Source organism: Momordica charantia (assembly GCF_013281855.1).
Source record: "Momordica charantia cultivar OHB3-1 chromosome 5 unlocalized genomic scaffold, Mcharantia_2.0 BLBB01000005.1, whole genome shotgun sequence".
Classification (NCBI taxonomy): domain Eukaryota; kingdom Viridiplantae; phylum Streptophyta; class Magnoliopsida; order Cucurbitales; family Cucurbitaceae; genus Momordica; species Momordica charantia.
The window spans coordinates 23,725,947-23,746,123 of NW_028275163.1; the positions used below are offsets into that span (position 1 = coordinate 23,725,947).

Genomic DNA, 20,177 nt, shown 5'->3' on the forward strand with positions numbered 1-20,177 from the left:
TATCATGAATATATTAATTTGCCTCTAATATTGACGTAGAAATATCGACCGACTGACATTTAAGTAATTAGATATCAAGAATTTGAAAATAACGAAGAAATGAATGTTGTTATTGTGGCAAGTACCAATAATAATAGGGATCAGAAAAACTCTAGGTTCTCTCCTCTCTATTCCTCTCTATTCCTCTCTCGACTCTCCTTGCTCTTTACAATTTTGTGTCGAAGCTGATCAATCAAATGGATCAGTTGATCTATCGACGTAAACTTGACGTCAACTGATTGTTGAACATTTCTAATTTTAGTAAAAAAAAAAAAACAAAAAAATTCGTCTGTTTCGTGCACCACTTTTTTTTTTTTTTTTGTGCTGCACTAACTACGTCAGAAGGGGAAAAAGAAAACGGCGTCACACTCACACAGGTATGATATAATTTTCAATTTTATTAAAGAATTACCAATTAGTTCTATTTATAAAAAGAGAAAAGAAAAAAAAAAAACAAGTGCCGTGTTTTCTAAATTTAAACCGCCATTTCCATCAAATTCAAACAAACAAATAAAAATATCGGAACCCCTCGTTTTCCCTCTCCAAAACCTCCCGTTCCTCTCTCTCCGCCTTCGATTTTTGAAATCGATCGTTCCGATCCCGACAGATCACAATCTCCTCCGCGATTCTTCCAGATCGGTCTCCATGGACACCGTAGAGACTGACAACGATCGCCGTTTCAGCCGTCTCAGCCTCATCGATTTCGCTTCAGAGGACGATTTCCTCCTCTCGTCTCCTTCCTGCGACCTCCACGACGTCAATTCTTTAGGTCTGTTCCGGCCTACTCATTCCAGTCTCCTTCTCTTGATTGTGTTTCGAATCTTAATTTTACTGAGAATTTTTACGATTTGTTTTGTGTATCGAGCTTCTTGAGTTTGATTTCTGTTCTATGGTTCTTTTGATGTTCTTTTTGCAACTCACTCTGATGTTGATGTCTAATCCAGTATTCATCGCTACGCGTTGTCCATCTGTGGTATATGAAGTTATGTTTTGGCTGGTTTTGCATGGCGTTTCTGGGTCTTTAGAACAAGAAGATTTACTTAAAATTTGGGGGACTTGAAGTTTTAATGATTGTATTCATGTTATAATGTGTAGTCATTACAAAGGAGGATGAGGAACAGAACAACCTTAGACAATTAGAGACCGTGGATTCTAGCAGAATAGAGGGGAATACAGATTCCTTGGAACAGAAAGAGGATGAACCTCAATTACTCCCATCTTTGGACCCGGAAAGGACCAGAAAAAATGGGAAATATAACTTGCGTAAGAGTTTAGCCTGGGACAGCGCTTTCTTTACCAGTGCAGGTATTTTTTTATTTGCAGTTGAAATGTGAATAAGTTACTTAAGCTCTGTCCCAAATTTACCTCTTACAATTCCAACTTTTTGTATTTCAGGGTTTTTGGATCCTGAGGAGTTAACTAGCATGATTGGACAAGTCGGTAAGAATGAAAAACATGTATTACCTATAATTTTAGAAGACGTTCAGAAATCTTCAGATTCAATTTCTACGTTGGAAAGTGAAATTATGCCATTGGAAAGCATTGAGGGCAATTTATTCGAAGATGTAAGGGCTTCAATTCAGAAGTCTAGTAGAAGTATTGGGAAGGCTAACTCAAGGAGTAAAGCTGAATCCGGGCGACAGGAAACCCGCAAACCTCCATGTGAGCAACTTCAACTTTCTACATAGTGGTAGTTTTTACGTTATTTAGATTAAATTAGAGGCCCGTTCTCAATAACTCAGCTTCATAACGGGAACGGTGCTGCAGTTTTGGTATGATTGCTTCTCTAAGAATCACCTTTTACTTTCAAAGCATGCAGCAACTTGCATGCCAAATTGCCACCACCTATTTATCAGATGGAAAGATTCATGTGGAACAGACATAAAAAAAATTTCTTCTTTATACTTTCCCCGATCATTTTGCGACCTTTTATTCTCTCCCATGTCAATTCACCTTTTGTGCTTTTTTCCTCCGTTGGGACCTTTTCTTTTCTTTTTGCTCAATGCGAGTCTGTCCGTCTTCAAGTTTGGAGTAATCATTTATTAGTTCTGCTGGAGACATTTCGTTGTGGGTTTAGCAAGATTTATGCATCTGTCATATTATATTTTATATTTTACATTTCATCAGAATTGAATCTAACAGTACACATTATTTTCAGCTGCAGGAAGGCTTGATCTTACTTCACAAACCAAGGCAAGTCAAAGAATCTCCTTTTTGGTCCGTAGAACGTTTACAGCTACTTTGCTTCATAGCTATTTTGCTTCATTCCTACTTTCAAATGTTTTATTTTGATACTTGAACTTTCATAAAAGTTTCTTATGGTACTTATCATTAATTTTGTTTCTAGCATTTAACTGAAATTTTAACTTGTTCTCACGTGGTGGATAAAACACTGTCATGTGAAATTTCTATTCAAGCATTGAAAAATGTAATGTTAAGAGAGCTCAAAAAAAGATTTTTAAATGAAGTTTAGAGATCAAAATAGAACATTTGAAAAGTATATAGATCAAAAACAAAATAAGAGTAGAAGTGCAAAGACCAAAATTATGTCTAAACCTTTTTCATATATTAGAACTCATAAAGTTGCTTTGTAACATTTCAGATAAAGGACAGATCTACATCGAGTAAGCAAACTGATGGGTTGCAAGGACCTGGGAGAACTATAAAGGAAAATTCCTCTCAACCACGCAGTAGACAGGTGAATTATAAGCCTAAATGTCTAATAGTTGATTTTATTGAATTAAAATATGATATCTCCTAGCTTTTGTGGCTGTCTAAGAAGCACAAACACTTCAGTTTGTGTAATCTGTCCGATTGGACACTCCAACACTATGATACTTATTGAATATTTGTTAGCTTAGCTTAATGGATATGGATCACACAATAGTTGCATAATATAGATTCAACGCTTGCACGCATCAAACACTTGTTTAGCATAAGAAATAGACATAAATAGTAATATCGGACAAAATAATAGATTTTGAGAGTAAAATACATCAAAATCATTTTTTTTAAACATAAACATAAAAGTGCAAAAGCTTATTGACTTTGAAATTCCTTCTTTGTGTAAAAATATTATACACTTAAAAGGATTGTATGCTATAAATGTGTTCTAGATTTTTAGAAAAAGATGTGTCATCATGTCTGTGTCGTGTTGTGTCGTGTTCAGGTGTTCTATTTGTGTCTTGAGTTCATTTCTGTACTTAGGTGGCTAGCTATTAACACCCAGACCATGGGCAGCTGCATCAACTGAAACACCAGCAATATTATATTTAACTATTTTGACTGGATTACATTCTATTCCATTAGTATGAAATTAGTGTTAAAGTTGATTATGTTGTTTAGCTCGTAGTGAATAATGCCCAAGGAAGCTAAGTGTATAGCATTAGAATCTCTGGCTATGGATTTAACATATGCCCGTCAAGTTCCATCTCATTTCTTTGTCGACCATTTTCTAATTATTTGTCCAACATTTTTGGCTGCTTCTGAAAATAAGAATTTTTCTTAAAGCAATTGAATGCAGTGAGCAAGCTTCCACCGAACTCAGCGTTGACAAAGAGGCCTTCCCTTGGCCTCAGTCGTCCTGCCATTGTAAATAATAGTACTTCAAGTGGTGCAGGACCTGCAGGTGATGATAACTTTAATTTAGCTAAATTTATTCTTTGAAGTGGGATGCATATATCCTACCTGTTCTAAACTTTTTCTCGTGAATTGCAGATAGGCGTGATTCAGTTGCTCTTAAAAATACTACACAGAAGCTTACCCGAATTTCAACTGCAGCTAAGAGAGAGCAAAGGACTTCCTCGGAAGGTTCTGTTAGTTCATCTGACAAGGTTGTTAAATCTTCCTCCAAAGATGTGAAGAAAAAAACAGATTGTAAGGCTTCACCATCCGCTGGTTGTATTAAAAAAACACCATCGCGAGTCGCATCAAGGGTCAACGAGACTCCAACTGGGAATTCTTGTGTTGCTTCTTACTTGATATCCCAAACTAAGCATTCTTCAGGAATATCACCTGCTAGCTCCATTAGTGAGTGGTCGACTGAGTCATCATCAAATTCCACTCTTGAACAACGATCTAATAGCTCAAGAGCCAGCCTTCACTCAATTTCGAGCAAAAGGATCTCTATAGACAGTGATACATCTCATGAGGGAAGAAACCATTCTGTTGGACCCCATACTCAAACCACTGGTTTGCTGTCTCAATCAGTAAAGAAAACTTCTTCACAATCTTCTGTACTTCCTCCTGCTTCAATGAAGCCTTCAGGCCTTCGATTGCCATCACCTAAAATCGGATTCTTTGATGGGGTAAGATTTGTGTTTTCATTATATGATCCAGTGTTTTTAATGTTTATATTTTTCAAAATTTTAGGATTGAAACATTTAAAGAACTCTGTCTTTGTGACTGTATTTCACAGGGGAAAACATCTAGCATGAAATCTAATCTGGCTGTACCTGGTGGCGTGACTAAGAGTGGAGCTGGAAATGTCAGCACAAGTGGAGGCCAAAATAAGACAAAGCCTTCAAAGCTTCAACCTGTCAGACTGTTGCCCAAGAACACTACCCGTGCTAATATCCCACCTAGTACGAATTCTAAGTCCAATAAACCTAGTGCAACTAAGATGTCCAAAACGAATGGAGACCGAAAAATCAAGGAGGCTGATCGTGAAGGATCAAATACCGATTTGCATGATTCAGATGTATGTGCAGAAAGTAATAGGAATTCTGGTGCTTTGAGGAAAACTGAAGTTGGCTGTGACGTAAATGAAACGACAACGGCTGGCACTGATGTAGAACCTAATAGGTCACCAAACGTTCAGATCTAATGTTGATGGTATGCTTCCATCTACGAGAAGTAACTGTTGGATGTGGTGAGAGAATTTGTTCAAGAGGGTTCAATGTAATACCAAGTGGAAAGAATTCATTATTATGCGAATCCAACTTTATGCTTGCAGAAGGTAAGTTGGAATCACAAATTTGGCTGGGTTCCAATTCTCGAAAATAGCTCATGACCGTTCATAAGGATATCTGATAATGTGCAAAGGAAACCTCCCACTTTCTTGTCAAAAGTTCCACTGTTTCTTCTCACTGCTCATCTAACATAGCCAATCACTATTGACAGCAGATCTACCATCTCTAATTGAGGATTCCTGTCTCGGTTGCGGCCACAGACGAGCATCACGAATGACCCATCTTGCCATCTCACCAGACCATTCTGAAAACTCTAATGTGGTGGCTTGTTCAGGTGTCTGGTCTGGTCCAGTGTTGTACGATGATGTCCCAAATCTTGAATTTCTGGAGGAACATGAAAGTCTGTTGTGCTGCAGCTTAGGATCTGAACCCAATTTTATAGGGATGCATTGCTAACCAAATGTTTGGTATCGTCATGTTCATGAAGCTCATGAGCTTTTTGGAACAGAAGACTTTTGAGAGATCAAAGAGGTATTTCAAGACTGTTAAATTCGTGCCAAAGTGGTTGGCATGTTCTTTTTTTCTTCTTTTTTGGGTTCATGATTAGCTAGTATAGATGGTTCCTTTTTTTTTTGGCCATGTTGCTGAACCTAACTTTTCTCGTTTTCACAGAAAGGGGTAATTGAAGGTAACCGTTTTATTGTAGTAGTTAAGAGATCAGATTATGTTTTAACCTTATAGATCATGGAAGGTTTATAAGCGTTAGAACAATATAAATTAAAGCTTTTCGGTACAGCAATCGACGAAAGTGAGTTTTAAGAATTTCAGGAAAATTTATTTGACCCAAGTCACTGTATATTTGATTCTTTTTAATTAAAGAGGAAAAAAATTAGTCTTCTCAATAAACTTGACAAGTTGTATTAAATTTACTAAAAACTTCCGACTGTTTTCAAGTTGATGAAATAGAAAATATAAGATAGAAATTAACATCTTTGATGGTAAAAAAATCAAATTTCCCCCTTCATCTAACTGCCTGACCACTGGGTGGTGGAGGGCACATAGCTTTGGCTCTTCTCGTCAATGTTGGTTATAATATTAGGTAATTCCAATTATAATGATAGATGATTGCATCAAGGTGAACTCACTAGTAAAGCACTATTTCGGTGCAGACCACAAGAATGGTACCCAAAAACTTGAACACATACATTGATTCTGCTCGTTTTGTCCTTCGCTTCACCCACCCGTGAAACCTTTATCTACCTTTTATCTATTTGAGGAAATATTTTGATTACCATACTTGAAATCTGGTGAACAAAAAGTTAAACCATAGCTCAACTTGCATTATAAGCTCGACCAAAAAATAAAAAGATCAAATTTCTACCTCACATGCATTGTGAATTCCAAAAAAGAAAAAAAACAATAATAATTGTTTGGTCAAGAAAATACATTTAACGCCCAACAATCCAAGATTCGGTACAGTAGTTCAACATTTAACGCCCGATAAAATCCGCAAAGGCAGTAATTTCGGGCATAATTTCACCCACTCCAATATGCTCTTTCTAACAGAAAAAACTACCATGTACAAAATCTAATTCCAACTATCTCCACTAACACTACAAAAATAAGTATAAGCCATGTCCTACTTATTTGCAAGTTAATTCTACCCAGTTAAACAAACTATCACAATATTAAGAGAAAACACATATCACTCAAATTAAAGTGGCACAGACCATTTTTCCTTGAGTTGGGGGCAGCTGCACTTCTAAACCTGAATCTTTCGGCATCAATTAGTGTTTTCTTCTCAAGATTACACTTCTTTTCTGCGCCGCCTCTTTGTCGAATGCGAAGAAACCTTGGGCGGAGGCAAGTACTTGAGGTGATAACTAACGAGTGAGGGTCCGAAAATGCTGTACTTCCCAGTGCAGCTGAAAGCTGTTTCGGCATCGGAAGTACGTTTGAAAACTACCTTGGCGCGTTTACTTTTCTTCAATACTTCGGTTTTTGACTCGTACAGAGGCCCATATTTTCTACATATATTGTTCAAATTTGTTTCTGAAGGCACGGATTCGAAGTCTGTAAAGGTTAAAATCAGAGCTGTGGGATAGGGATCCTCCAAACAATTCTCTGATTCCAGTTCAACATGTTCAGGAGGCTCTTGATTAGTAGAATTCACACCAGGGCATAATAGCCCAGCATCATGCTCTACAGCAACAAGAACTACACTTTCACTTGGAATCTGAATTTGGCATTCTACAGTCTCATTTTGATTATCAAAAGATGCTTCATCTTCAGCAATGCCCTGAATTAACCTATCAGTCCAATAAGAGTCTTTAATGAATTCAGAGTCAGATGCTTCCGTTGGGGCGGCCGAAACCTTTCTTCTTTTCCTAGTCTTCGTCAATTTATTACCGGCCTTACCACAGGAATCTAGTTCCGAAGTCTCCTGCGCCTCTGGATGTGTTAGGTCCATGCAAACAAAGTTTCTAAATTCTGAGAAAAAATTAACAATAATATTCAAGAAGCCAAATCCTTTCATGGGATTTATCGCAGCCAAACAAAGCTGTGATAAAACCTCATTAAGAGGATGGTCTGTACACAAGAGTGGTCTATTTGGTACCTTATTGGGCGGCGGCTTTCTATTCCGTTTCGTCTTGGCTACAGTTTCTTGAGATCTTTCATCATCATGCTTCAATATCGGACTAGACTCGTTCAGTTTGTAAGCAACCTTTTGAATGCGATCTCCAATTCTGAAAGTTTGTTTAGTCTTCCCAGACTCATAAGCAGACTCCATTGGATTGTTAATGGCAGGGTCGTGGGAAGAACCATGAAAATTCAATTCATTGCCAGTATTATCTTCAGATCTACGTTTTTTGTTTAAAATCCCGTGGGGCTTCTTAGACGTCGAACCCGACAAACTTCCTTTCCCATCTTCAGCAGCTCCATAGTGCTTCCACTTGCCACTGGAGCTGTCTTGAGTTTTCAAATTTCCTTTCCCATCATCAGCAGCTTCATCATGCTTTGTGTCCATAGCTATATCTTCCATCAATTCACTTCGATAATCATTTTCACCAACCAAAACGTGCTCTGTATCGTTGAAATCTACATTGGATTTATCAAACTTGGGCAGTTCATAATAGCCCTTCCACCTATTGAATGCCAACAACTGGGCCTGTGCACAAACCAGTTCTAACTTGTCGATCACACCATGAGGTGATAAGGCTGCTTCTTTAACAATGTTAACAAGCTTCATTGGATCAAAAGATGACGCAGTAAGAGAGCTGTCCCCGCCAACTCTTTTACTGAACTTCTTGCGGATTCCTGCATTAGTAAGTGTTTGAGTTCGGAGTTCGGAATATAATTCTTCTGATAGACACGAGCAGGCAAGGCTGAACTCAACTCGTCTGGAGAACTCTTCCAGAGCACAATCAATTGCCTGATGAAAGCTTTCCAAATTGCTCTGCTTCTGTAACTCCAGAAAATATTCCCAAAATGGTTTTATCATTAACGCTTCTTTCCATGCAAATGTGTGATCCCCAAAAAATGCTATAAGATATCTGCCTGATTTGAAATATTTCATGGCTTTTTTTGATGAAGCTGATGGATCACATATCTGGCCGGGCCACCAGGGATGGCTGGGTACTTTGCTCCATACTAGATCATACACATTAAAATCCACAACTGAGTCAGCTGAATCAGCACTCACGTCATCAGATACATCTTCTTCATCCATAAGAACATGTGGGTCAACTTCAACAAAAACATCAAACAAATTTGCCTCATCTATATCTGTTAAAGCCTCTTTCTTCAGAATATGACAACTAGTGGCTGGATCTTCAATGGTCTGTCCACCACCAACTTTTCCACTCTGATTTTCTGAGCAGTCTGGTAATGGCGTAGTTCTAATATCTGTAGCAAATTCAGGTGATAATTCTTTGCTCTCCGTCAAAATTTCGACTTTTTGAGAGAGATTGTCTGTAAATTGTATTCTATCATCGGATCCCAAATTCTCATGACGAGAACCTGAATCATCAATATCCATATGGAGAAATGGATCCTCAGGATTTATGTTTATAAGTACATCAACACAACCCCCATGGTCAAGTAACCTGTGAGATTCGCAGTCCTCCTTCACGATCTGATCGCATTTCACATCAACAGAACCAAAAGCCAGTTCTTCATTTTGTGCAACTTTCTCCTCCTCATCTTGGATCCTGAAAACACCCTCTTCCTGGCTCTCTACATTAAGCTCAGTACCAACGGAAATTATTGAATGATGCTCACTTGTAGAATCGGCCTCTCCTTTAGCTTCACAACAAAATAAAGCGTCGCTTGGTGAAGTTTTTAACGTCCCAGCAGCATTCACCACCTCTTTTTCGTCAGCAATGATCTCATCTCCGCACAAATCTTCAACTTTTTCTGAAATATGTCTCCTCTCGCTACATTCCATTTCCGCCTCTGACAAAGCATTTATTGCTATAGACGACTCTTCACCCGATCTCGCACCAGCGTCCACTTCCACTCCCTTAGCATTATCTGGAGATCTTCCCTCCAAAAATTCACCATCTGCTGCTTCATAGCCCACATTTACATCAGCTTCATCCTCGTCCGACCTACACAGCCCTTCTCCAGAGCTGTTTTTCTCTTGAACATCAATGGCCTCGTCCTTTCCAAGCTCCCTCGAACAACTCTCAACATTTCTTTGCTCGATTAGTGAGTCGGTAACGGGATGTGAAAGACTAATCCCATCGGCTTCAATTTCTCGGTCTCCGAGATCAACGTCAGAGTTGAGGTCGATTTGTTCGCCGTTCCCCGACATCAAAACAGACCCAAAAACAAAAAATTCTAAACCCTAAAAATGACAGAACTTTGTTGAATTGAAATCAGACAGCCGAGACCAAACAAAGAAATGGTACCTAGATTTCTTCCCTTTTTCTGCCTTCTAGCATAGCACTTTGATTTTCGTGGTTCAGGGGTCGTCTTCGTCTTCCTCACTGATACCGGACCAAAGCGTGAAATGAAGCAGCCGTCTCCATGAATATGGAGTGCGAATTCAGATGCCAAACCTCGAATCCGGCCTGGTTCAAGGTAGAACGATAATCCGGCTGGGCCTAACACACGGCCACGTAAAACTGGGCCTTTCGTTGGGCCTGACAGGACCTACTGGGCCAGGTAGATCGATAAACAAACATGGGCCCAACATGTGGCCCGTGAAACTGTATCTTTTGCTTTACCAACATGGCCTAACGTGGGCCAATTTTAATATGAACCAAAAATGGGCCTGACACGTGCCACGTAAAACTGGGCCTAAAATGGACCAGCATGATCCACATAGAACCATAAAGGAACTGGGAACTAACTCGTAGTCCGTGAAATTCGAAAAAATTTCTAGTACTACAGGAGTACCACACTTCATCTTATTTATACAATAAATAAAAAAGATATATCCATACACTGCTGACGTGGTAAATAATAAATGGAATGGAGTCGTCTAACCTGTGAAATTTGGCCTTTTGCTTTTAACATGGATCAACATGGCATGGGACACAACTAAGTTCCAATATGGCCTAACACGTGGTGCGGCCCGGTCCAGCCTATTGACAAAACCATCATGGGCCTAATGTGTGGTCCATGAAACTGGGCCTCATTTCGGCTCGATCTCTTAATAAGCCCATGGTTGGACTGGTGGGCCGGCTCGGTCCACCTTCTAAACTAAACCGCTGCCGCGTTCCTGTCGTTTATCTTTCCCGCCAAAATTGGATGAACACTTTGTTGAGATGAAAATGTCAGGCGATCATACGGAGATAAGATAGGCATGGAGCAGGCGTTTTCGGACTTCGATGTAGCTGGAGATACCTTGGATTTGTACTTCCCTCGAACTCTCTTCACTGTCGAAAATGGATGGCTTAAGCTCATTTCTCAGCTCATTTTCTTCTTTTCTTCTCCGGCAGGCCGCCATCTCGCTTCTCAGGTAATCGTAATTCTATCTCTTGTTCACATTTATTGTTTGTTGATTTTCTGTGAGTTCAGTTGACGAAATCAGTGGCGCGGGATTTTGCGTGTTCGAGGTCTGATCTTGTATGAAGAATTGGATGTAGGTTGTTCCTGCTAGGTCGCTTCTAGCCTGCGATTTGTAGTTGGTGATTCTGCAACATGGATTGCCCCTACTGATTCTTAAATCTGTTTCATGGATATCTCAATCAGTTTTTCTCGTAAATTATAATAGCGTCTAGGAATTCCTCGTTTCTAGGTTGGAAGAAATGATTTTTGAAATTCCAAGTTAGGAATTACTGGCACTCAGCATCTCCTGCAACCATACTTGAAACGAACCGAAGTTTGAGTTTAGACCTGGACCCGATAAGTTATGGCAGACATCGTAACAAGTAGATTAGATTCGTTACATATCCATCTTGCTTTTATAATGCGAAATTTTAACAGGCTATCGATGATGGTCGCGGCATCTTTATTTTGTCAATCGACTTTCAACAGTTCCGGAAGATTTGCGATCAACATGAATTTTATGTAATGCTAGAGGAAAATCCTAAAGTTGCTCTCAAATGTATGAGTGCGGCACTTCACCAGGTAAAAACTAATTATTACAAGAATTAAATCCTCTTTTTGTCTACTATAAAATAACTTCTAGGTTAGGATGATTTACTCGTCTTTGAAGCAGGTAATGAGGACCAATTGGGCGCCCAAGTTGGAAGATGTCGCAAAAGTTCTAATCCGGTTGCACAACTATTCAGAATCTATGCTTGCTTTGAAGAACTTAAAGGCAGCATATATTGGTAAGTTCACCAAAAAATTTATTATCAAGTCTGAAGTTTACTGTTAAAGAAATGATGTAGGCTATACTATTTTGGGACATCACAGACAAGCTTGTATCAGTGCGTGGTACTGTTGTTAAAGTTAGCACTGTCAAGCCTTTGGTGGTGCAAATGAGCTTCGATTGTGCAAAGTGTAAAAGCAATATTACACGGATCTTTCCTGATGGTAAGTTTTCACCCCCATCGTTTTGTGAGTTGGATGGGTGTAAAAGCAAAACGTTCAATCCAGTTCGATCTACCGCTGAAGCAATCGACTTTCAAAAAATAAGGTAACTTCTGAACGCTAAATATACCTTCAATTTACTGTTAGTTTTGCTTCCTACTCTTTGGAATAATTCCATTTTCTTAATTAGACCTTTTTTTCTTTTCACTTGGGCTGCATAAGTTTTCCTACTATTGTGAATTAATAGCTGTTCTTTTTACATCTTTCAAGGTTACAAGAACTTACTAAATCTGATGACCATGAAGAAGGCAGGGTGCCTCGAACTGTAGAATGTGAACTCAGTAAAGATCTTGTTGACGCATGCATACCTGGAGATGTTGTCACTGTCACTGGAATTATAAGAGTAATTAATAATTACATGGATATTGGAGGAGGTACAAGATTCTTCCAAGCTATGTGTAGTTAACTTCAATATTTCCCATGAATGGTTCAAGTTGATAGAAGGTCGTGTCTTTTTTTGTCCATAGGTCACAAACTTCTCTTGCTAATGCAAGTACACGAATCAACATTTTATTCATTGGGGATTCGTTGTATAAGCAGAAAATAATTTTCGATTTGTATGTTTTCAACTTTTCCTTTTGTACAACAGTTGCAGGGTATTGGGTGATGTTTTTCTCGAAACAAATTTTCCTCTTTAAGGAGTCAGGAACTATTAATTCTTTACAATTCCATAATTTGTCGTCATATCACTTTCAGTGATTGAAATCACACACCAGAAAGTGGTGCGATATCTCTTACTGCCCTTTGATAATGTGAATTTATACGGCTAAAAATAGTATAATTTTTTGCTGAATTATGAAATTTGTTAACTTGTTTTATTGCACTCTATGGTACATGTAACAGGTGTTTATGTTGTAGGTTTTAAACCATCATTATTTACTAAGTGCGAACTTTTCATATACTTTCAGGAAAATCGAAGAGCAAAAATCAAGGATTCTACTATTTGTATCTGGAGGCAGTTTCAATAAAAAATTCTAAATCACAATCTACGCCTGAGGAGTTTCAAGATTCTGACTCTAATGCAAGAGCAACCGAGTTACTTGATTTATTCTCATTCTCTCCAAGAGATTTGGAATTTATTGTGAAATTCTCTGGGGAATATGGTTCAGATGTCTTCCGTCAAATACTTCAATCTATATGTCCATCCATCTATGGACATGAACTTGTTAAAGGTAATTTTATACACATTCAGAATTGCTGCTTGCCACCAATTTCTTTGACTAACTATATTTGGTGAATCAACTTATATCTGAAAAGCGGGAATAACACTAGCACTATTTGGTGGTGTACGAAAGCATTCAAAAGATCAGAATAAAGTTCCTGTTAGAGGGGATATTCATGTCATAGTTGTTGGTATGTTTCTATATTCGTTCTCTTTCCATGCTCAGTTGTTTTGGAAAGAATGGTGTGATCAATGAACAAACATAAATGATGATTTTTCATTGTCAATTTCTCAGGTGATCCTGGACTGGGCAAAAGTCAGTTACTACAAGCGGCTGCAGCTGTTTCTCCACGTGGCATTTATGTTTGTGGTAATGCAACAACCAAGGCGGGCCTAACTGTAGCTGTTGTGAAGGATTCCATGACAAATGACTATGCGTTTGAGGCCGGTAGCTGTCTTCTTTTACAAAAATTATCACGACATTTCCTATCTTTCAAATTTGAAGAATTACTTATTATACTTGTCGTGATCCTCTCGTTTTTATCTTTGAAACAAATTGTAGTGGCTGCTTTGATGAATTTGAAAGTATTTCATAGATTTCAGGCGTTCCTTTTTTATTTCTTGATTGCTCAGTATTGAATAAGTTCTTACATTTGGGAACTGGCAGATGCTTATTCCTATACTAGTTATAACATAGCTCAAATCTTTCAAGGGCTTATTGCATGTATAGATTTCACAAGTTGATTGCATGTATAGATTTCACAAGTTGATTACAGTAGAACGGCATTGGATCTAAATTTTCGATGGCCTATAATGACATAGAACTTCGCTGGTTGGAGTGCGTTCTTTATGAAAACTCATCCGATTCTTAAAAACTTATATCTCAGCCGATACTTAATGGTGCTCAAATGCTTCTACGTTGCAAGCGCATGATAGTAAACATATTGGTTTCCCCTTGATTGATAATTTACTTTTTCCACAGGGGCTATGGTACTTGCAGATGGTGGATTATGCTGTATAGACGAGTTTGATAAAATGTCTGCAGAACATCAGGTTTTTGAACTGATACCTACATTTCACCTGAACTCTTCACTTTTCGTGGCTATATTTTCTTACGTTAGATTATTGCAGGCCCTACTGGAAGCCATGGAACAACAATGTGTATCTATTGCAAAAGCTGGACTGGTAGCAAGTCTATCAGCACGCACTTCTGTTTTAGCTGCAGCTAACCCTGTTGGTGGTCATTACAAGTAAATTTAGTTGTTCATAAATGTACTCGTTTCAATCATTTGCTTTTGTGACTGGCTATTTGATTTCGTGACTAATAAACATCTATATGATTGGGTCTCTTTCATAGCCCTTCTTCAAAATAGGAAGTCGACATTTTCCCGTTTTCTATTTATAGAGTATTGTTTCTAGAGGAAAATTTCTATGTTCCCCTTTTCCAAGGAACCATAATTCAGTTCTTCTAGTCCAGTCCAAATGAATGGTAATGATAGGAACTATTACGGTAAAGGGAAAATACGGTATCTAACTATAAATTGTGACTGTTCTTTTATACCGGTGGTATTTATTAATTCTAAAAATAAAACTTGCAGCCGGTCAAAAACTGTGAATGAGAACTTGAAGATGAGTGCCCCTCTTCTCTCGAGATTTGATTTAGTTTTCATATTGCTGGATAAACCGGACGAACTTCTGGATAAGAGAGTCTCGGAGCACATCATGTCGGTAAGTTATACTTCTGCTGCTTTTTTTTTTTTTTTTTTTTTTTTTTTTTTTTTTTTATGCTACGGCAATCTCTCTTGTTACCCTGTCTAATTTAGTTGGAACTTAGAACTACTGAGAACGTGCTCTTGGGCAGCTCCATGAGAGGGTGAAAGAACATTCCAATCATGAAGTTACCTTTACTGTTAGCTTGACATGAAAGAAAAGACGTTAGTAAACAATTCATGATACGTCCGCTCTGATACCAGTAAGACGTTCGAACAGAAGAATACAAGGGAAACGAAGCAATGTACTTGAAGAAATTAAGGAATAAGGATGTCTCATATTTTGGCATCTATATCAAGTGTGAATATGTATAAGATTTGTTGAACAAACAACAAATTGTTCGAGTTCGCCCAATTCGTAACATGTTGTAACTTGGTAGGATTTGATGGAATTCTATTTCTTTGCAGCTTCATGCTGGATATGGGGAACGCGCCTCTGCAGCAAAAAGACTACGTAAAGGTTTCCGTCTTATTTCATATCTATTCCTTTTTCTTTTTACGCTCAATTTTCCACTGAGGAAGGAGTTTCTCTCGAACCAGATCTATCCCCGTTGGCTTCAAAGAAGGCAGCAATGGAGAATGTTGGAAACGGAGATGCTTGTTCAAGACGCGAGTCTTTAGTTTCAAGACTGAGATTGGACCGAGCGAAAGATGGCGATTTTGTGCCATTACCTGGCCAACTTCTTCGAAAATATATAGCCTATGCAAGAACCTTTGTGTTCCCCAGGTAAACTTTCATGCTCTCTCTACCATTTTATTTGATGCAAATCTCTACTTCCGAACCGTGCAAGCCTCTTTTCTCGTAATCTATCCAAACCCATCTCTTGTTGGAATTAGAATGTCAAAGCCAGCAGCAGACATCTTGCAGAAATTTTACTTGCGACTACGAGACCAGAATACATCAGGGGATGGTACACCGATTACAGCAAGGCAACTGGAAAGTCTGGTGAGGCTGGCAGAAGCTCGAGCACGGGTAGACCTTAGAGAAGAAATTACAGTACAAGATGCCATGGTTAGTTATAGACTTATGTACCCAAATTTTGATTTCTCCGACTCGAAAATGGCTTTGTTTTTAAAAATTAAGCTCGTTTATTACTAACTTTTCTTTTGTTTTTCCTCTTTTGAAGAACATTTTTTAAAAACGAAAAGGGCCGTGGAAAAAAAGTGCTACTTTTTATAATTTCTAACATGTGGTTAGGTTAGAAATCCAAAAACCTCTTTTATTTAATTAGTTAAAAATATAAATATCGTTGGTAGGTAGCTTAATTTTTAAAAACAAATTTGTATACGATTCCTATGAAATACAACCCTGTTTCACTACCTTGCACTGGTTTTTAAGTGCTAAACTGCTTATTTCATATCTGGGTCATTTACTTTGCAGGATGTGGTAGAAATAATGAAGGAATCCCTTTATGATAAGTACGTAGATGAACATGGGGTCCTGGATTTTGGTCGAAGTGGGGGAATGAGTCGACAGAAAGAAGCCAAGCGATTTCTGAGTGCACTCAACAAGCAAACGGAGTTGCAGCAGAAAGATTTTTTCTCAATCTCAGTAAGCTAAAGCTACACATTTTTGTCGCAGTTACAACTAATTGCTTTCTGCTTTGAGCCATCCATATATTCGATGTCCTGCAGGAAATATATAGCTTGGCTGATAGGATCGGTCTACGAGTACCTGATATTGACACCTTTATAGAAAATCTTAACAGTGTTGGATATCTGCTTAAGAAGGGGCCAAAGACATATCAGGTAGTGGATAATTCTGTAAAACCAGTTAAATAACCAAATCATTATCAAATCTTTGCACTGACCCATACATTCCCAAACAGGTGTTGTCCTCCTCTTACACCAGTCAATCATCAAGGTCAAGGGGTTAAAATTGGCGATATTGAGAGGTCAATCTTTTTCAACTCATTAATTTTCCTCTCGCAATATCTCTAGGCTAGAAGTGGCTCTTCCACTATACAAAGCGTGTATTTTTGGTTGATGCTGAAATAGTTGTATAGTACGTTCCAATGAACGAAATATTTAAATGGTACAAAAGGGATGCTGTCTGGCTTGATAATTAATTATAGCTTTACAGTTCGGACATTGTTTTGTTCCCTTGAGATAAATTGTAAATTCAAATAACTTTCAGGTCATATAGCCAAATTAGGATGGTCACCAAGTGTAACAAACTAGTTTAGACACGCACAGGTAACATATACATATAAGCACTTTTTTTTGGCACTATGTAGCCCAATGTATTATCTTCCCTCAGAAAACTTCTACAAAATCACATATGCACTATAAAAATTTTGAGTTTTTCGTCTTTACTTTTTCCCATTATTTTCTATTGGAGTCCTTGACAATGTATTGTAGTGACCTACTGAATAGTTGAGGTAGAAGACAGTGAATGACCGACCATCAGTTGAAATGATCTGAAACCTTAATCATCACGATCTAAGGGATCCAATCTCCACTCACTCCCATAATAAGAATTGGGCAAACCCAACCAAAACTTGAAAGCCTCTGCTGCTCTCTTCCTCTCAATCCTTCTGTCCTGTCTGGCCTTTGATGCATGTTTACTAGTAAACATCCTAGAATGCATTTCAACATAAATTCTACTGTACTTTGTCTTATTGGGTGGTATCCCATTCTCTTCCATGCAAGCCACAATTTCTAAAGCCTTCCTAAAAAAAGCAGCCCGGACACATATATCAGCCAGAGTATCCAACAGTCCTTCATCTGGTTTCAAGGGAGGGGGAGACGAAGAATCAGGCTTGTTTCCTCCCTTCACTGCACATCTCTCCTTTACTTCATTCCATAGCAGAAGGGCTTCACCTGGTTTTCTAGCTAAAGAAATTCCATTGGCAAGACTTCCATATGTAGAAACATCTGGGAAAAATCCACTCTCTTTCATTTTCTGAACTAATTGCTTTGCTTCTTCTATCAATCCTAGTCTACAATACCCTTCAATCAACATATTCCAGGCTACTATATCAGCTTTCACCCTAGGATCATTCAGCATTTCATCAAATACTTTCCTCGCCAGCTTTGGCTGACCTGACTGAGCAAAAGCTTTCATCAGAGTGGTGTAACTAACCTTGGTGGGTGCTATTCCTTTCGACCGCATCTCATTAAAGAAGGCAAGAGCTCCTGCACTATCGTCGACCAGTATGCATCCATCAATCAATATGTTATAAGAAACCACATCAGGTTCAATACCTGCCCCATCAACCATCTCCTTAAGCAGCTCCTTGGCCTTGTCCATCTGAAGCAACCTGCAATAACCCTTTAGGAGAATATTGTAGGTAATACGATTTGCAGGACACCCAATTCTTGTCATTTCAGCTAGCACTTGGCGGGCTCGGTCCATTGACCCTGTCTTTACTAGAGCTGAAACCACAGTCGTGTATGATACATGGTCAGGATGACTGGATCTATCATCCTGGTGTCTCATCGCCTCGAGCATGCGCATCGTGTCAGCTACTCGACCCTCATTCATATACCCTTTCATCAGAGTTGTGTAAATTCTCGAGTTAGGAGAATAGGCTTTTGGTAACAATGGTGGCTCCGAATCACTTTCTTCATTCAAATTAGGAAGCAACTTCTTGAATACCTCGTCTTCATCTTCTTCCAAATCTTCCATATCCTCGATCTCATCCAAATTACCATCCCTGAGGATCCTGCAAAGATCTCTTTTCCCTTCCCTCATTGCTTGAACTACCTTCTCAGCTGTTTCCAAATCTCCAAACCCGACATAAGCCGCCACGACCGAGTTCAAAGTCGTCATACACATAGGAATATCCTTTGCAAGAATCATCTCCAAGACATACACAATTAGATCCTTCCTATTAGCTCTAGCACACAGCTTGATCATGACATTGTAAGTCAAAACATCAGGCTCAACACGAAATTCCCTCATTTCCTCAAACAACTGCAGAAACTTGTCATAGCCACCCATGTTAGCACAGGCATTAAGCACGCCATTATAGGCAGCCGTGTCCGGCCGCGAGTCGGCCGTTATTTCAGGGTCTGTGAACCGCCGGAGATGCCGGGTCACTGAACTGAACAGCCTGATTGCATCGGCAGGGCCATCATCTGGGGAGGCGGCAAGGCGGCTCACGACGGCGCTCCACGCCTTTACGTGGGGAAGGTAACCAGAGCGAAGCATGGACTTAATGACTGAAGTGGCATAGGGCGTGTGTCCAGCCTTGGCGGCGGCGACGGCGAGGAGGCCAAGGGAATTGGCGTCGAGGCGGTGGAGCTGGTTGCCATGGCGGAGGCGCGTGAGGATGGACTGAGCGCGAGTGAGGCTGGAATGAGTGTTTTGGTAAGAGAGTTGAGAAACTAAACGGCTGAGGCAAGTGGGGCTTGGTAGATGAGGGCACTGTGTGTATGTTATCCACGCCTCCTCGGTTTTCCTCTGGCGTAGCAGTGATAACAACCTCTGTTCTAAGGAATTGGACGCTGAATCGGCCAATACAGAGACGTCGGTGGAATTGGTTTGGCGGGCAGTGCTCTGCACCAGGACAGGCCGGACGGCGGCGGCAGCGGTGGCGGCGGCGGTGGCGAAGAGTGGAGGAGGAGAGGAACCAAGAGGAGGGACAGAGTGGGTTAAAGGGAGGTGCGAGTTAAAGCTGATGGTGAAGAGGAGCATGGGAACGGTTGTGGTGGTGGTTGCGGCGGCGGCGGCGAGGAGTTCATGGCTGGTCCATGAGGATAGAGGAGAAGGGATAATAGGAGAGGAGCGGAGATGAGTGGATTTTTGTTGGGTGGAATTTGGACGCACTACGTTGAGCGCGTGTTGTCCTCATGTCTGTAGTTTGAGAATTTTCTTTTTGTTGATGTATTATTTTCAAAGTTTTTTTTTTCTTTTAGAATAAAATATCTAATAAAAAACTATTTGAAGAAAACAACCTCGATCTTGTTTTTTAATTTTTGTTTCCTTTATGTTGCTTTTTCATTATTACTTTATCTAAAATCAAATATTCAATGTGCCAAAAGAGATTGAGATACTTTAACAGCTAATTGATCATCAGGACAGCATCCATATGAAGAGAGAAATTTTACAATTTATCTTCAATTTTCAAAATCACACATAAAAAAAAAAATCTGTTAGTATTAACAGAGAAATGGTCTTCAAAGGTAAAATATAGTATTTATTGTTACCGAGAAAAATAGTACAAGAATAATCATTCATAAGATATTTTGATAGAATTAATTTTTAATTCATAATCACTTCTAAAATATATTTTTTTTATTAAA

At 39.1% G+C, this 20,177-nt stretch overlaps 4 protein-coding genes and 1 long non-coding RNA gene across 7 annotated transcripts; 2 read left to right on the forward strand and 3 right to left on the reverse strand.

Moving 5' to 3' along the window:
• The first annotated feature begins 522 nt into the window (after positions 1 to 522).
• Positions 523 to 5,657, forward strand: LOC111015105 (uncharacterized). 2 transcript variants are annotated; one of them, XM_022290026.2, is made up of 8 exons: positions 523 to 808; positions 1,135 to 1,344; positions 1,435 to 1,701; positions 2,198 to 2,256; positions 2,642 to 2,737; positions 3,550 to 3,667; positions 3,757 to 4,346; positions 4,457 to 5,657. In XM_022290026.2, exons 1-8 carry the CDS (start codon positions 685 to 687, stop codon positions 4,862 to 4,864), a joined length of 1,872 nt encoding a protein of 623 aa, XP_022145718.1. In that variant the 5' UTR covers positions 523 to 684; the 3' UTR covers positions 4,865 to 5,657. The 2 variants fall into 2 exon arrangements, with proteins under 2 accessions (XP_022145718.1, XP_022145720.1); XM_022290028.2 differs by having other exon boundaries at positions 524 to 808; positions 2,198 to 2,232.
• On the reverse strand, positions 3,070 to 3,940 carry LOC148211565 (uncharacterized). Its single transcript, XR_015790827.1, has 2 exons — positions 3,803 to 3,940; positions 3,070 to 3,661 (listed from the first exon to the last, which is right to left on the reverse strand). It is a non-coding gene; the product is annotated as an uncharacterized LOC148211565 (long non-coding RNA).
• A 718-nt stretch (positions 5,658 to 6,375) lies between the features above and the next one.
• LOC111015004 (PWWP domain-containing protein 5) lies at positions 6,376 to 10,003 on the reverse strand. Its single transcript, XM_022289901.2, is given in 3 exon segments — positions 6,376 to 6,758; positions 6,760 to 7,392; positions 7,567 to 10,003. Coding segments are annotated over 3 exon segments (2,961 nt in total). The 5' UTR covers positions 9,766 to 10,003; the 3' UTR covers positions 6,376 to 6,629.
• A 683-nt stretch (positions 10,004 to 10,686) lies between these two features.
• On the forward strand, positions 10,687 to 17,018 carry MCM8 (minichromosome maintenance 8). Of its 2 annotated transcripts, none has more exons than XM_088124080.1 (17): positions 10,687 to 10,917; positions 11,385 to 11,528; positions 11,617 to 11,734; positions 11,820 to 12,042; positions 12,207 to 12,370; positions 12,905 to 13,168; positions 13,254 to 13,349; positions 13,454 to 13,606; positions 14,141 to 14,211; positions 14,290 to 14,408; positions 14,757 to 14,886; positions 15,336 to 15,387; positions 15,468 to 15,654; positions 15,765 to 15,939; positions 16,309 to 16,479; positions 16,563 to 16,676; positions 16,757 to 17,018. In XM_088124080.1, the coding sequence occupies exons 1-17, from the start codon at positions 10,762 to 10,764 to the stop codon at positions 16,802 to 16,804; spliced, it is 2,385 nt and encodes a 794-aa protein (XP_087980206.1). In that variant the 5' UTR covers positions 10,687 to 10,761; the 3' UTR covers positions 16,805 to 17,018. The 2 variants fall into 2 exon arrangements, with proteins under 2 accessions (XP_087980206.1, XP_022145599.1); XM_022289907.2 differs by having other exon boundaries at positions 10,688 to 10,917; positions 11,620 to 11,734.
• Positions 17,019 to 17,048: 30 nt separating this feature from the next.
• HCF152 (Tetratricopeptide repeat (TPR)-like superfamily protein) lies at positions 17,049 to 19,727 on the reverse strand. The gene has a single exon (XM_022289908.2). It carries the CDS (start codon positions 19,567 to 19,569, stop codon positions 17,356 to 17,358), a length of 2,214 nt encoding a protein of 737 aa, XP_022145600.2. The 5' UTR covers positions 19,570 to 19,727; the 3' UTR covers positions 17,049 to 17,355.
• Positions 19,728 to 20,177: the final 450 nt, after the last annotated feature.